General features: G+C 39.0%; 1 protein-coding gene across 1 annotated transcript in view; it reads left to right on the top strand.

Moving 5' to 3' along the window:
* FGGY (FGGY carbohydrate kinase domain containing) overlaps positions 1 to 8,709 on the top strand; it is a 432,084-nt gene extending 423,375 nt beyond the window's left edge. Inside the window, exon 17 of the mRNA XM_029226879.1 lies at positions 8,194 to 8,709. Within this exon, the coding sequence (XP_029082712.1) occupies positions 8,194 to 8,327 (134 nt within the window). The 3' untranslated portion in view covers positions 8,328 to 8,709. The remainder of the gene's footprint in view (positions 1 to 8,193) is intronic.
* Positions 8,710 to 15,193: the final 6,484 nt, after the last annotated feature.

Below are 15,193 nucleotides of genomic sequence, written 5' to 3'. Positions count from 1 at the left end.
ACCAATAAAAATAGCTAATAATGATAGTATCTTACACTGGATAAACTCGAAGAGTTTCCACTGGCCAAAACAGGGCAATTGTTGCATCAAAAAAAGAAACAACTATAATGGATTAATAGGTATATACTAATATATAAGCATCCATGAGTGGTCCCTAAATATGAACATGACTTAATTTATATTTATCCACTGGATAACTCTGCAACATACTGCTCATCAAATCATACTTTTGCAAGTAGATTGAGTCAAATCCTTCCACCCTGGACCTGAAATACAGGGTGATATTAAGCTGAAATTGTCTCTTTTAGGAAAATGTAGGTCCATGTTCCTCATAAGAGAGGAAGAATAACAGGTAGTCTTCTCAAATCTGGAGAGCACAAAGGATCATAAGAGCATCATTTGTATTAGACTTCTCCAGAGAAACAGAACCAACAGTGTGTATATATGTATACACACACAGATATATATATATATATATATATATATATCTGTGTGTGTGTGTGTGTTTGTGTGTGTAGATAGATAGATAGATACTTGTTATAAGGAACTGGCTCACAAAATTATGGAGGCTAATATATCCCACAATCTGCTGTCTGTAAGCTGGAGACCCAGGAAATCCAGTGGTATATAAGTTCCGAGTCCAAAAGCTCAGGAAGAGCCAATGATATAAATCCCAGTCCAAGGGCAGAAGACAATGTCCCACCTTAAGCAGTTAGGCAGACAGAATTCTCCCTCCACCTTTTGGTTCTATTCAGGCCCTCAGAAGATTGGATGATGCGCACCCACATTAGGGAGGGCAATCTGCCCTACTTAGTCTACGGATTCAACTGCTAATCTCATCCAGAAACACCCTCACAGACACACACAGAAATAATGTTTAACCAAATATTTGGATACCCCATGGCCCTGTCAAGTTGACACACGAAATTAACCATCACACCATCCAACTTCAGACCTATGGTTCCTCTAACCTAGTGATTCTCACTCCCAATTGCATATTAGAAGAACCTGTTTGGGTTCCACCTCCAGAGATTCTGACTGAATTGTTCTGAGATGTGGCCTGGCATTGGTATATTTGAAAATCTTTGCCAAGTAATTCTAAAATGCAGCTGGCATTAAGAACCATTGCAATCTAACTATAGCGGTAACTTCACTTTTTCTCTGGGAGAGAATAAGAGAGACTATCCTTCAGGAAATACACTTAAAAACACCATCACCAGCAATAACAAGCCACTAAATGCCAGGCATGCCAGATCAGATAGTAATACTCATTTAATCCTTTAAATAGCACTATAAGGGGCATATTACTATCCTGATTTTTGTGATAGGAAAATAATAAATGGTAAGTGAACTGAAGCACAGGGAAGTTAAATAAATTACCAATAGTCACAGAGCCAGTAAATCGTGAAACCAAGGACTCAAACTAACTCTGAATGCATACAAAACCCATACTCTTCACAATATCACACTTCAGATACATTTTCTCCCTGGATTCTTAGCTAAAAATAGGCTGCTGTCTAGGCTGAGTAGGTAACTCCTCAGTATCAGCCTGTGGTGACAAACATTTTCATTATTTTTCATCAAAGAGCCACCTCTGGGGAAGTGAACACTGCCGGGCTCACCCTTACAGGAGAGGGAAAGAAGGCATGTATGAGCCTGGTTTGAATGAGAGTGCACGTGGTTGTTTAGAATCACTGCCTAATGGTATTGTTTTAAAATAAAGTATAGATTTTAAGTGCCATGATCAATCTTTGATAGCAATAAACTACCTCTTTCTGGAGAGAACTGAGAATTTCTATATAGGAATTGCTCTGGGTACTCAATTTGGTGGAAAGTAGGAGCTACCAGACTTCACAAAACTGCTTTTGCAAAGCCCTTTCCATAAGAATGAGAAAACGTCAGCTGTCCAAGATCAAGGAATTAAAGGGAAAAACCAGTGGAAATTGTGGAGAAGCAAAAGCCCACTCACCCTAACAACCCTACTTGTCACTGCTGCTGTCTCTCAGACAGGCAAGGATGTTTATGGAACCATCTGACTGAGGCTAAAAGGAAGAGATTAGATACTCTGTGTCTTTATAATTAAATATTATTACTATTATTATCTTCCTTTAAAGAAATCTCTTGGATTTCCCATACATCTTCACCTCTTCCACTCTGAGAGTCTAGGTTCTAACTACATCTAAAAGCTTCCTAGCTAACTTCTTGCCTCTATCTCTCTTCCCTTTATTCTAGCCTGACTTGTTGCTGCCAATCTCAGCATCAACTCTCGCATGCTGTCTTTCATTTGGTTTCCTATTTTTAAGGGTAAACTGAAATAAAAGGAAGACCCTGGTAAGGTCCTAAGTGGGGGTGTGGAAGGAGAATCTTCCATCACTGTGGTGGGACTGTGAGGAGCTGGGAGACAAATGCCAGAATGACCTTCTGGAAGGGATACCAAGGTCAAGGTAGGGCAGCTGGCCAAGCCAGGTTGTTATTCCCAAGGGTGAGGTGAGGAATAAGTGTGAGAAATGGAGCCCAAATGAGGAAGAAGAGAGCAAGAACTCACTTGAGAGGCAGTCTAAATGAATGCTGGAGACACAGTGCTGGTGATAGTAGCATCTTTTTTTATGAAGTCCCAGCATGACTAAACCCGGTTTATTTAAAGGACCTGAAATGGTATGGATGCCCCTGCTCTGGCTCCAATACTCTGGCATACTTCTTTTTAAAAAAATTATTATTTTCTAATTAATTAATTTATTTTTGGCTGCGTTGGGTCTTCGTTGCTGCGAGCGGGCTTTCCCTAGTCGCGGCAAGAAGGGGCTACCCTTTGTTAAGGTGCGCGGGCTTCTCATTGCAGTGACTTCTCCTGTTGTGGACCACGGGCTCTGGGTGTGCAGGCTCAGTACTTGTGGCTCACAGGCTCTAGAGCGCAGGCTCAGTAGTCGTGGCTCACAGGCTTAGTTGTTCCACAGCATGTGGGATCTTCCCGGACCAGGGCTCGTACCCATGTCTCCTGCATTGGCAGGTGGATTCTTAACCACTGCACCACCAGGGAAGTCCCACTGTGGCATACTTCTGAGCAGGGGAGCTCTTTGGCCCGTATAACCCCTGATGGATCTATCATTGGGGCTGGCTGTTGTGTCACTGTGACTCTGAAACTTCCTCCTCCCATCAGATGTTTCCTATCTGTCTGCGACTGTCTGGAAAGCAGTGGTGCTTCAGTAATCCTAAACAGGCTGTCCGCAACACCTCCTTCTAAATGTCACGATACCTGAAGCCCAGGATGGTTCACAGCACATTGACTATAATAGATACTTAGGAAAACAACCAGTGTAGCAATGGGAAACCTTGCCCCAGAGTTTCAGTCGGTCTGGAAAACAGGGAATTTCATCATGACCTTTGTTTTTGTCAGAGTCTAATCAGGAAGTAGAAACCACCTGAGCATTCATAGTAGCGATTCCAAAACTGGTAAAGTTACACGGGTAACGGAGGAACTGAGAGCCAAAATGAGGACAGGGAGGCAACCCAAGAGTAATTGACAGAAGGAGGACATTAAGACCCTAGGTTACAGGGACAGAGGAAGAGGTGGTACCACTGGCCTCTGGGCAAAAGCTGAGACCATGGCAGGACTGTTCATGGAGATGTAGCTACTGCTGGAGTCATTGCCCCAGCCAGGGACTCCAATCTCCCACTCTCCAGTGTCTCACCGTTGCCTCCCATTTGGCCATATTCAGCTGGAAACCATCAGAAGTGAGAGGCTGAGAAATGTATGCTTCAGGGGTCAGCCCTCTGCAAATACAGAGCAGAGTGCGGTTCCAGTGAAGAACCTACCTAAGGCAGCATGCCCCAGAGAGGCTAATCGCTCTTCACTATTAATCAAAATATTGATACAAGGCCCTCAGACATACTTCCATACCAGTACTGCCCCTTGCTTCACTCTCCACAATTTATACTTCTGTCATCTTTACTGCCAACCTACCCACTGTGCCTCATGGAACCCCCATTTCATTCATACCACTCTGTGCCCCGAACCTTTTCTCCACTCTCTCTTTATGACTTTAATAGAATTGTGACTCTTTCTTAGCAAAAACCTTGTGTCATTCTTTCTGTCATTCAACAATGATACATTGAATGAGAGTTATGTCAGTGATAACTAACCTTGCACTGTTGTTTGTGTTTTATACATAGTAAGCCCTGCCGTTCTCGCAACCACCTTATCTTCCTCTTTATAGATGAGAACACTGAGACATGGAATACTTAAGAAACTTGCTCATAACACAGCTCATAATTGGCCAAGACAGGAATTAAATGTACAGCCAGGCTCTAGAACCAAAGTCTTATCCAGCATACAGCCCTGTTCTAGGAATGGACATATAGTAGTGATCACTACAGGATGATTCCTGCTAACAGAGTTCAGTGGGAGAAGATATTTTTAACTTCTAGTTTTGAAATAATTTTAGTTTTACAGAACAATTGCAAACAGTATAGAGAGTTCCTATATGTGCTTCCTGCGTCTCCCCTAGTGTTAATGTGTAACACAACCAAAGCATATTTATCACTAAGCATTAACGTTGGTACGATACTCCTAACTGAACTACAGACTTTACCAGCTTTTCCACTAATGTTTTTGTCCCAGGATTCCATGCAGGACACAACATTGTATTTAGTCAGCATGTATCGCTACTCTCCTCCAAACTGTGCCAGCTTCTCAGACTTCCTTTGTTTTTTATGACCTTGACACTCTTGAAAATTACCAGTTAGGTAATTTGGGTTTGTCTGATGTTTTCTCACAATCAACTGGAGTTATGGATTTTTTGGATGAATAATCTAAAGGTGGAGTGTGCTTCTCATCACATTGTGTCAAGGATACATGCTATAAACATGACTTATCACTGGTGATGTTAACCTTAATCATTTAGTGAAGGTGGTGTTTGTCATATTTCTTTACTGTAAAATTACTACTTTTACAGTAACTGTTTTCATATTCTATTAGTTAGAAGGGAGTTGACTCAGCCTAGCCTACACTCCAGGGGAGAGGAATTAAGCTCTACCTTCTGGAAGGGGGAGCAACTGCTCTTATTATTTGTAATTCTTCTGTAAGAAACATTTGTCTCTTCTCCTCCAATTATTTATTTATTTATTCTATCATGTATATCATTATGGATTCATAGATGTTTGTTTTATTCTTTAGGTTATAATCCAATACTATCATTGTTTATTTTGTTGCTCAAACTGTTCCAGCTTTGGCCATTGGGGTCTCTTTCAGGTTGACTGCCGTGTGCTTTTCACATACCACCATTTTTTTTTTTCGGCACGCGGGCCTCTCACTGTTGTGGCCTCTCCTGTTAAGGAGTACAGGCCCCGGACGCTCAGGCTCAGCAGCCATGGCTCACGGGCCCAGCCGCTCCGTGGCACGTGGGATCCTGCCGGACCGGGGCACGAACCCGCGTCCCCTGCATCGGCAGGCAGACTCCCAACCACTGCGCCACCAGGGAAGCCCCATATCACCATTTTTTAAAGCACTTCCTTGTTTTCTGTCACTGCGAGATGCTCTAGGCTCATCTTGCATTCTCTCTGCCCCTAGAATCAGTCATTTCTCCAGGGAGCCCTAGCTCCTTTTATTGGAGAATGATGTTAGAAACCAAGACCTGGGTGCTAGATGTGCTTCTAGGCCGTCTCGGTGCTAGAAAATATACGTATGTATGTATCCTACCCCATGTATATACATATAAGAAGAATTTAAGTAAATAAAAGTCCAAATAGGTTGTTAAATAAATTAGCTATGAAGAAAAATGCCACATTCTGTGTAAAAGGATTATAGATGTGATTTAATACAAATGGGACGAGGCAGTGGTCAGTGTGGTCTTCTTTGTAGCAGGAATACTTATGCCAAAATCTTTTAAATAAGCAGGAATTAGCCAGGCTAAAGGGCAAGGAGAGAGCATTGCAGAAGGAGCAGCCTCTGAAGAAGCACTTAGTAGGACGAGCTCAATGCATTTGAAGAATTGGAAGGGATCCATCATGGTGATAGCAGAGTTATCCAAGGGAAATGTGACTGCAAATGGGCAGAGGCGGGATCATGTAAGGCCTTGAAGGCCATGGTAAGAATCTCCTTTTATCATGAAAGCAATGGGTTGCCACTGAAAGGTGTTAAATAGGGGAGGGGGTACATCCTACTTCACATAGAAATGTAGGGTTATGTGAAGTGGGAACCTCCCCAACTGCCTCAGCTCTCCTTTCCCACCTATTAGCTTTTCTCCGCTGGTGCCCATCCCCAGGAAGCCATATCACTCTGGTCCACACCACAGTCTTATCTTTCCAGTTTGTTTTGGATTTCACCAAGGCCATATCTATAAAATGTACTCATGTGAGGGATACGTGTATACTTTTGTTGTAAAGTGTGCTCTCATTTACATTATTTATGTAAAGCCTTTTCTAAGAACAGATTTGAATCCAAAGCCTCACAGAACTCCAGGCTCTGCTAAATAGTAAGAATAATGTTTCCTTCTTTTCCTCAGTTGCTAAGAAGTTCATGACTACATATGATACACACTCAGTTGTATTTTCCTGTGAATTCCTGATAAAATTTTTCTCCTTTCCTCTTTTACTGATTGGTTGTTTTTAGTGGCTGTTCGGATTGTTTATTTTATTATACCTGTACTTTTGTTGTAAATAAATTGAAGACCTTTCTTGAAATGAGGACAGTTACAATTTATTTTAAAAATTAACAAAGAAATAAGAAGCCCATCCTATAACTGGATGCTGGAATTTTCTCTTTGGCACCCCTACCAGCCTCAGCCTGAGGATTTCAGTAAAATGTGGAGCTCCTGAGTTGTTCTGTCTCTCTGAGCAGCTCTAATTACTGCAGAGTTATTGATGTTTATTCATTGTTGGGCCAAATGAATTAACAATGGTCTGTTGTTTTTGTTAAATAATGAGGCACTGGTTGTTTAAAAATGTTCATAGTGCCTTACATAAAAACTAAAGCGTTACTAAACTTAAAATACCTTAAGAAAACATTTATTAAAATCATAGATTTAAAAATGCATGGATCAAATGTAACTATTAAAATGAAAATAGTAGGTTCTATGTCATCTATAGAGTAGTGTTGCTGGAATGCAATAAAGGCAAACAATTATCCCCAGAGGAACACTATTACAATCATTGCTTAATTACGGTTTATTTTTCCTTTCCTCTTGTGATAATTACTCACTCCTTCAGACTAAGAGATACTGACATTTCACTAACAGCATGATTGTTTTTATTCCACATACCCCGTGGTTTCCTCTCATTTCAGTCTTAAGACAATGTGTTCAATTATTTGCAGTTTCTAGATTTGTTTTAATGGTGTCTGTGTTTATTTAGATTAATGACTCTCTAATTTAAAAAATTAGAAAAATTTTATTTTGATATTTTACAAATATATTGAGTGCCACTTGACTTGTTAAGGAATTCTCAGTCCTCATACCATATATAAACTTAAGTTTGAAAGCCAAGCCAGAAAAGCGTCGGGACTTGGAGTTGCAAGACTTGGATTTGAATGACAGCTCTATCACATACTAGCTGTGTGTGAACTTAGATGAATCAATTAATCCCTCTGAGTTGTCCTTTTCTTATTTTTAAGATAGAGTTGGTAGTCATCCCTCTATCCAACCCACTAGGCTGTTATGAGGTTCCAATGGAATAATGTCTGGACAACTGTTCACTTTGTACACCATAAAGTTCTTGTCAAGGATCAGTCGTAGTAAGTGTATTCATTCAATTCAAAAACATTTGCTAAGTACACACTATGCTCCAGCCCCGGTGCTCGTGCCAGAAACGCAGAGATGTTTGAATAGAAGATTATGATGATGGTGATGATGACAAAGTTTCATAGAGTTAAATATGTACACAATATTTCTTATGTCTGTGAAACAACATCGGAACATTATAATGGAATTAGGATATTTCCTCCTGTTAAATCTTTTAAATTTATGTTCTACTCACTCTGGAAGCAATAATTTTATTGTAACTTTGTCATAGATATTATATGCTGAGTGTTAACAATTAATATAGCCGAGAATCTGGATTTGCAAAGAATATAATTTATGATTCTATTTCTAGTACAAAAGTCAGAAACTGATTAATTTTTTATTAAACTGGTGAATTTTAACAGGCTTTATGCTTAGTTCTCAGTGTTGTCCCTGATCAACTCTTTCTATTTTGGACTGACAGTGGGCCCAGGTCAAGTTTCGAGACAAATTATCACAGAAAAAAGACTTTTGAGACCATCTGTATCACCTATTTTTCAGGAGTTTATTTCAGAGTGCAGAAATGGCATTAGGACTCCAAGAGCAAGAGAAATGTGAGCTGTAGTTACAACGGGGCAACAAGGAACTGAAATTCCTGCAGGGACAGCAAGAGACAAATTGATATGCCGAGTTCAAAAATCAGTCATCAAATACCGATGGACCATTTACCATGTACAGAGCACTAGTGACAGGGATACAGCAGTGAATACAGACCTGCTACCCTGCTCATGAAGTTTAGAGAAATGAGGAAGAGTCAAGAAGAGTTAGGCGGAAAAAACAGTACTTGGAAAGACTTGGAGGAAGAAAGAAGTATGACACCTGTAAGTTACTCTCGGGGCTTGGAGGACATGTTCCGATTTGTTCTGTATATCTGTGTATCACTCCCAATGTCTGGTATTGTGTTGTACACACAAAAATGAACAGCAGATATTTTAAAATCAGCAATAAATGATGAACACTAATGACTATGGCATCACTGGATCAGCTGACCCTCCCAGAGCTAGTGTAGCTCTGAATGCCAGAGCATTAGTATCTCCACTGGTAAAGTATGAACCATGATATCCACTATACAGGATGATATGGAAAAATAATGAGGTGATATATGAGACAGTAATTTTTTAAATGTGAAAACATCATCAATGTGTTCATTGTTCATCTTTGAAACAAATAGAGGAGTAGTAAGAACATGGAAAAGAAGAACCTCCAGGAAGATTCTACATTGGAAGGGGTCAGAATCCTGAATACTTTCTTAGTTTTAGTTTCAAATATATCAAAGAACAGACTGTATCTGAATCAGAAATAGCCACATCTGTGTCAATCTGTGGACTTGGGGGAGAAAGAGAAAGTGCTCAGGCTGTCAGTGGAGTAAAAGAATAATCATTCCTTATGATCAAAGCTCACAGGCCAGTGAACCTGAGTTTCACACAGCAGAGTAGAAGGTGAACAATTTGATTAAAGAACATATTAATGATGGCAATCAGCAAGTTTGGGTAGATCCTCCACAGACTCAAACTCATTGTGTTTATATACTTATATACCTACAGACAAATATGTGCATTACTATGAAACTTGTTAAAGCTTTGTTTGGAGGTTATGAAATGATATACCTGAAAACACATTATAATATACCAATACATATAGAACTCTAAGAAACTGCTATTATCGTAATATTTTGATTCCAGTGCCATTACGAACTTATGGGCAAGTCTTCTTAATAATGGTCCTTTGGGAGCCACTAAATGGTCTTGAATGAAATCCAGGTCTCAAATTGCTTAAACAAATTCCACTGTCTTCTGAATGGTGCAGTCGTGCTGCTTCAGGATGTGAGATAATGTTATTATGACCCGGCAGCTTTAGCAGAGCTAACTCTATTAATAAGGCCAAATAGGCCTTTATCTAGAATGATAAAAACCAATAGCAAGCAACTTTAAAAAATACCCATTGAGATATCTTGGAATAATGCCACACATTTGAGTCTGAAGAAGAAAAATTAATTATTTGTAGAGGGAGTGCACTCCCATATTGCTCATCTTGCCTTTTACTAAAGTATGGGAAGCAGTCAGACTATAATGATGCACATCACATACAATGAGCTTAAGTAAAAGGCTCTCAGGCTGTCTGCGATTAAGCATAAAAGCTACTCTCTCCATGCTGTATAAATAAATTAATTAAATTAAATTTTTTAAAAAAGAAGCTACTCTCTCCATAGGGCATTTCCATATTATAGACCCTGTAGATTTATCGGTCAATTTACTGGTCATATTATACCAGGCATAGCAAATAGGTTTCAACTCCCCTGCCAATATTAATTGATGGGTAGTGGCTGCTGGGGGTAGTTTGTTGAAAAAGGCTGTGATGATAAAACCAACTCTGAAGCAGAGATCATGGATGTGTGTGTGTTTGAGGGTGGAGGTGAGGGTTAGGGGTCCCTATACAGTGGTAGTCTGTATTAGGAGAAAGGCTGATCAAGCACAGGCCAAAGGTTACACAGATACTAGCTACTCATTTATTCATTTGTTTATCCTTCACCTCTTCAAAAAAGACATGGAAGAGAATATCTGTAATATAAAAAGATTTAAAAAATCAGGGCAAAAGGAAAGTAAGATCAAAACAGTAAGTTAAGGCCACTGAGAAATGCAAGCCCCCAAATCCTGCACACTTAGCAATGGGGGCTTAACATTTGACTCTGAATTTCCTAACAGCCAAATTAAATATGGAAGTCATAATCATTTACAAGATTCACATTGTCAGAAATATAAGGTTGGTCATGTAATGTAAACTGTAAGACAGACATTCTGGTATAAAAGAATAGGTGTTGGACTAGAAGACATGAATTTAAATCCAAAGGCTGCCACCTAGTAGCCACGTGACCTTCAGCAAGTTATTTAAACTTGACTGCCTCAGTGTTGTCATTTGTAAAACTTGGATAATAATGCTGCTTCATGAATTGCTCTGAAGTTAAATTATGAAGTGAGCATGCTCTTTATTTTCCATTTGGTCACCTAGATCCAGGCCCTTCACTTCTCTGCCCTGCAGACTGCATCAGCCAGGCTCCCTTTGCCCTCTGGCTTCCTGTTCAGTTCAGCCAACAAGGAGTAACCTCTCCCCACCTCTTCAATGCCGAGAGTCTAATGGTAGCTGGTCCCTTTATGACTGTAGCCCTTATGGGCAGCAGCCTTTCTCAGAGCACCAGCTCTCACCAAGCTCCATGATACTGTGGCCTCCCCTTGCTTCTTTAGGCCTAAAGAGCAACAGCTACTTGACGTTGCTATCTCTGGGTGCCTCAGGATCACTTTTTGGTTTCCCCAACTCCCTTCATACTTCTGTAAACTGTCTCTGCATTTAATTCTCATCAGAATCCAATGTGAACATGTTTTCTGTTTCTGGCCACGGCCCTGACTAAGACAATGGATATTTATAACAAATGGGAGGGAGATGGGAATAGAGTCGATTTCTGAGCCCCTACTACAGCCAAGCAGAGAACCAGTCACTATTTATAACAGATATTCAATAAATGCTGATAAATCTGAAGTAAGGGGTCTGAGACAGGATAAGGGAGAACAGATTTCACCAGAATTTGAGACACAGGACTCAGATCCTTTCCATCAGATGACCTCCTTTCTCCAATATGGAATGTCAACAGAAGAAAGAGAAAGAATCAGGATTAATCGGCCTGTTTAGCCTGAGCAACAGCAACAAAATGCTAGCATTTGTGAAGGTGTAAAATCTGTTCTAGGTTTCAAAAAAAATTCAGAGGGAAATGGTGCAGCAGAGAGCGAGAATGTGAATTTTCTTTGTGCCATTTTAGGCACCTGGGGGAAGAGTGGGGGTGAGTGGGCATAATATAATTAATGGAATGCCTGCTGTGCTCTTGTGCCATTCCGTTTTGGAACAATTTACGATTTTCCAAGGATGTGCTATCAGAAAGGAAGTATTTTGCCTCCTTTTCACAAAAAAAAGATACTTTAAGAATCACAAACAAAAGAGAAAGTAACAAGAACACATGAACTATGTTCCGGCACAGGGACAACCAAAGGTTTGTGGGCACCCAGCAAATTCTGCTGTTGTCCCTAGAAACCACTAAAGGCAGGTAATTCCAAGTGCTTCCCTACTGAAGCATCCTACATGTTACTGCGGTCAGGAGAGGCTCACATCCTCAGATCCTCTTTATTGAGGGAAATCTATTTTTTTCTCTGTTGACACACATTTTTACAGGAAGGCAGAGATGTCTTAGATCTTATGTGCACAAGTTGTCCCCATAACCAAAAAGACAGACCTGGTACAAAATAACCACAGCGCAGGGGAGAACTCACAAACAAAGAAAAAGAAGTATAAAGTGAAATGTTTTGCTTTTCTTTTCGCCATTTTCATCCTGTTTTGATTTCCAACATGTGCAAGTCGTTCTGTTGCTATAAAACTTATTAAATGAAGTAAAAGAGCAAAGACCAAAAATGTAATAATGAAATGAAGTTTTAATCCCTTACAGTTTTTTGGCATCATCAGCTTGATTATATTTGATATACACTGAAGGGTTTTGAGTTTTAGACGGAACTTTTCTTAAAACTGTTCATGCGTCCCAGATGTGACCTAGTTTCTTTCTGGGAAATGGATGCTGAGTGTTGCACAGGCAAGTCAAGCAGGCATGGCTATTTTAGGAGCCATTAATGTAGTATATTTACAGGAACCAAATATGTGACTCCAGCTGGCCCATGAAAAACCTTCATTGAGCATGTACTATGTGCTGAGCACAGAACTGTAAACACAAAGGACCCGTCCTGATCTTGAGGAGCTCAGAAACCAGGTAACAAACATGTTATATGGTAAAAGAAAACACATGTAAAAATAAAGCCAAGGCATAACGTGTGCAAATGTCAGAAGCTGGAAGAAGGTAGAGAAGCGTTCCGTAATATGTAGGCAATTTTTTTTGTCTTAGGAGAGTTAAGGGAATGCTTCACAGAGGAGGTAGAATCAGAACAAATTCTAAAGTTTTAATTCCAGCTGGGAAATTCTCTTCATTTAGGTCATGGCTTACTTATGGACAAATGAATTTATGGTCCACTTGTATTGACAAGAAAACAGATGGAAACAGCCTAAGATAAGGCTGGGCATAAAATAAGAATCATTAAGTGCTTTCTCTCTTCTCCAGTATTGTTTCAACTGAGGTAAAATTCACATAACATAAAATTCATCCTTTTCATCATTTTAAACTGTCCAGTTCAGTGGTGTTTATAAATTCACAATGTTTTACAAGCATTACCGCTATCTAATCCTACAGTATCTTCATTAACCTACAAAGAAAGACTGTGCCCATGGAGCAGTCACTGGGCCTTCCCCTTCCCCTCCAGCACCTAGCAACCACTAATCTTTCTGTTCCCATGGACTTGTCTGTTCTGGACATTTCATATAAATACAGTCATAGAATATGTGGCCTTTGTGTCTGGCTTCTTTCACTTAGTAAAGTATTTTCAAGGTTCATCTAAATAGTAACATGAATGAGTACTTCATTCCTTTTTATGGCTGGATAACATTCATGGTACACAAATACCACATTTTGTTTATCCGTTTATCAGTTGGTGGACACTGAGTTGTTACTACCTTTTGGCTGTTGTGAATAGTGTTGCTATGAACATTCACCTACAAGTTTTCATTTAAACACCTGTTTTAAATTTTTCTGGGGACATATCTATAAATGGAATTGCTGGGTCTTATGCTAACTCAATATTTAACTTTTTGAGGAACTACCGAGCTGCATTTCCATTGTGGATGCACCATTTTACATTATTACCAGCAATGTATAGGTGTTTTAATTTCTTCACACCTCACAGACACTTGTTATTTTGTTTGTTTGGTTGGTTGGTTTGGTTTGGTTTGGTTTTGCTTGTATCCATCCCAGTGGGGGTGAAGTGGTTTCTCGTTGTGGTTTTCATTTGTATTTCCCTAGTGACTGATGATTTTGAGCATCTTTATATGTGCTTATTGACAATTAAAATACCTTCTTTGGAAAAAAGTCTATTCAGATCCTTGGCCCATTTTTAAATTGGATTGTTTGATCTTCTTGTTGTTGCATTGTAAGTTATTTATATATTCTGCAGACAAGTCTCTTAACAGATAGATGATATGCAAATATTTTCTCCCATTCTGTAGTTGTTTTTATTTAAATGACAGTGTCCTTTGATGAACAAAAGTGCTCTTTTAAATTTTTATAAAGACTAAGTTATCTATTTTTTTTTCTTTTGTTGCCTATGATTTTGATATCATGTTTAAGAAACCATTGCCTAATCCAAGGTCATGAAGATTTACACCTGTGTTTCCTTCCAAGAGTTGTAGAGTTTTAGCTCTTACATTTAGGTCTTTTGATTCATTTTGAATTAATTTTTGTGTATGGTTGAGGTAGATATCCAAATTCCTTCTTTTGTGTGTGGATATCCAGTTGTCCCAGTACCATTTGTTGAAAAGACTATTCTTTCCCCAATTGAATATTCTTGGTACCTTATAGATGTTTGGGTTTATTTCTGGATTCTGAATTATATTCCATTGATCTATATGTGTGTCCTCATGCCAGCACCACAGTGTTTTGATTACTGTAGCTTTGTAGTAAGTTTTGAAATAGAGAAGTATGAAGAATTTTGTTCTTTTTCAAGATTTTGGATATTTGGTATCCCTTGCAACTACATGCAAGGGATGTAATCAGCTTGTCCATTCTTCACAAAGGCAGTTAGAATTTTGATAGAGATTGCATTGAATCTGTAGATCAATTTGAGGAGTATTGTCTCTTAACAATATTAAGTCTTCCAATCTATGAACATGGAATGCCTTTCCATTTATTTAGGTCTTCTTTAATTTCTTTGAGCAATGTTTTGTTGTCTTCTGTGTACGAGTCTTACTCCTCCTTAGTTAAATTTATTACTATTTTATTCATTTTGATTTTAAATGGAATTGTTCTGTTCTTTTCAGATTGTTCATTGCTGGTGTATAGAAATACTACTATAAGATTTTTATATGTTGGTCTTGTTTCCTGCAACTTTTCTGAATTCCTTTATTAGCTCTGTGAGATATATATATATACATATATATATACATATATATGTATATATATATGTGTATGTGTATGTATACACATATGTAGATTGTATATATATTCATATCATCTGTGAATACAGATAGTTTTGCCTGTTCCTTTTCAATTTGGAGGACTTTTCTTTCTTTTTCTGGACTTGTTGCCCTGGCTAGAGCTTCCAGTATCACGTTGAATAGAAGTGACAAAAGCGGACATTCTCATCTTATTTCTGATCTTGGGGGGAAAGCTTTCATTCTTTCACACTGAGTGGGGTTTTCACACATGGCTTTTTATCATGTTGAGGAAGTTGCCTTTTACTCCTAGTTTTCTGAATAATTTTATCATGAAAGATTGTTGAATTTTTAAC

Source organism: Monodon monoceros, unplaced genomic scaffold (genome assembly GCF_005190385.1).
Source record: "Monodon monoceros isolate NGI ecotype Baffin Bay Population unplaced genomic scaffold, NGI_Narwhal_1 Super_Scaffold_18, whole genome shotgun sequence".
In the NCBI taxonomy this organism is placed as follows: domain Eukaryota; kingdom Metazoa; phylum Chordata; class Mammalia; order Artiodactyla; family Monodontidae; genus Monodon; species Monodon monoceros.
This window is presented reverse-complemented; position numbering and strand designations above follow the sequence as displayed.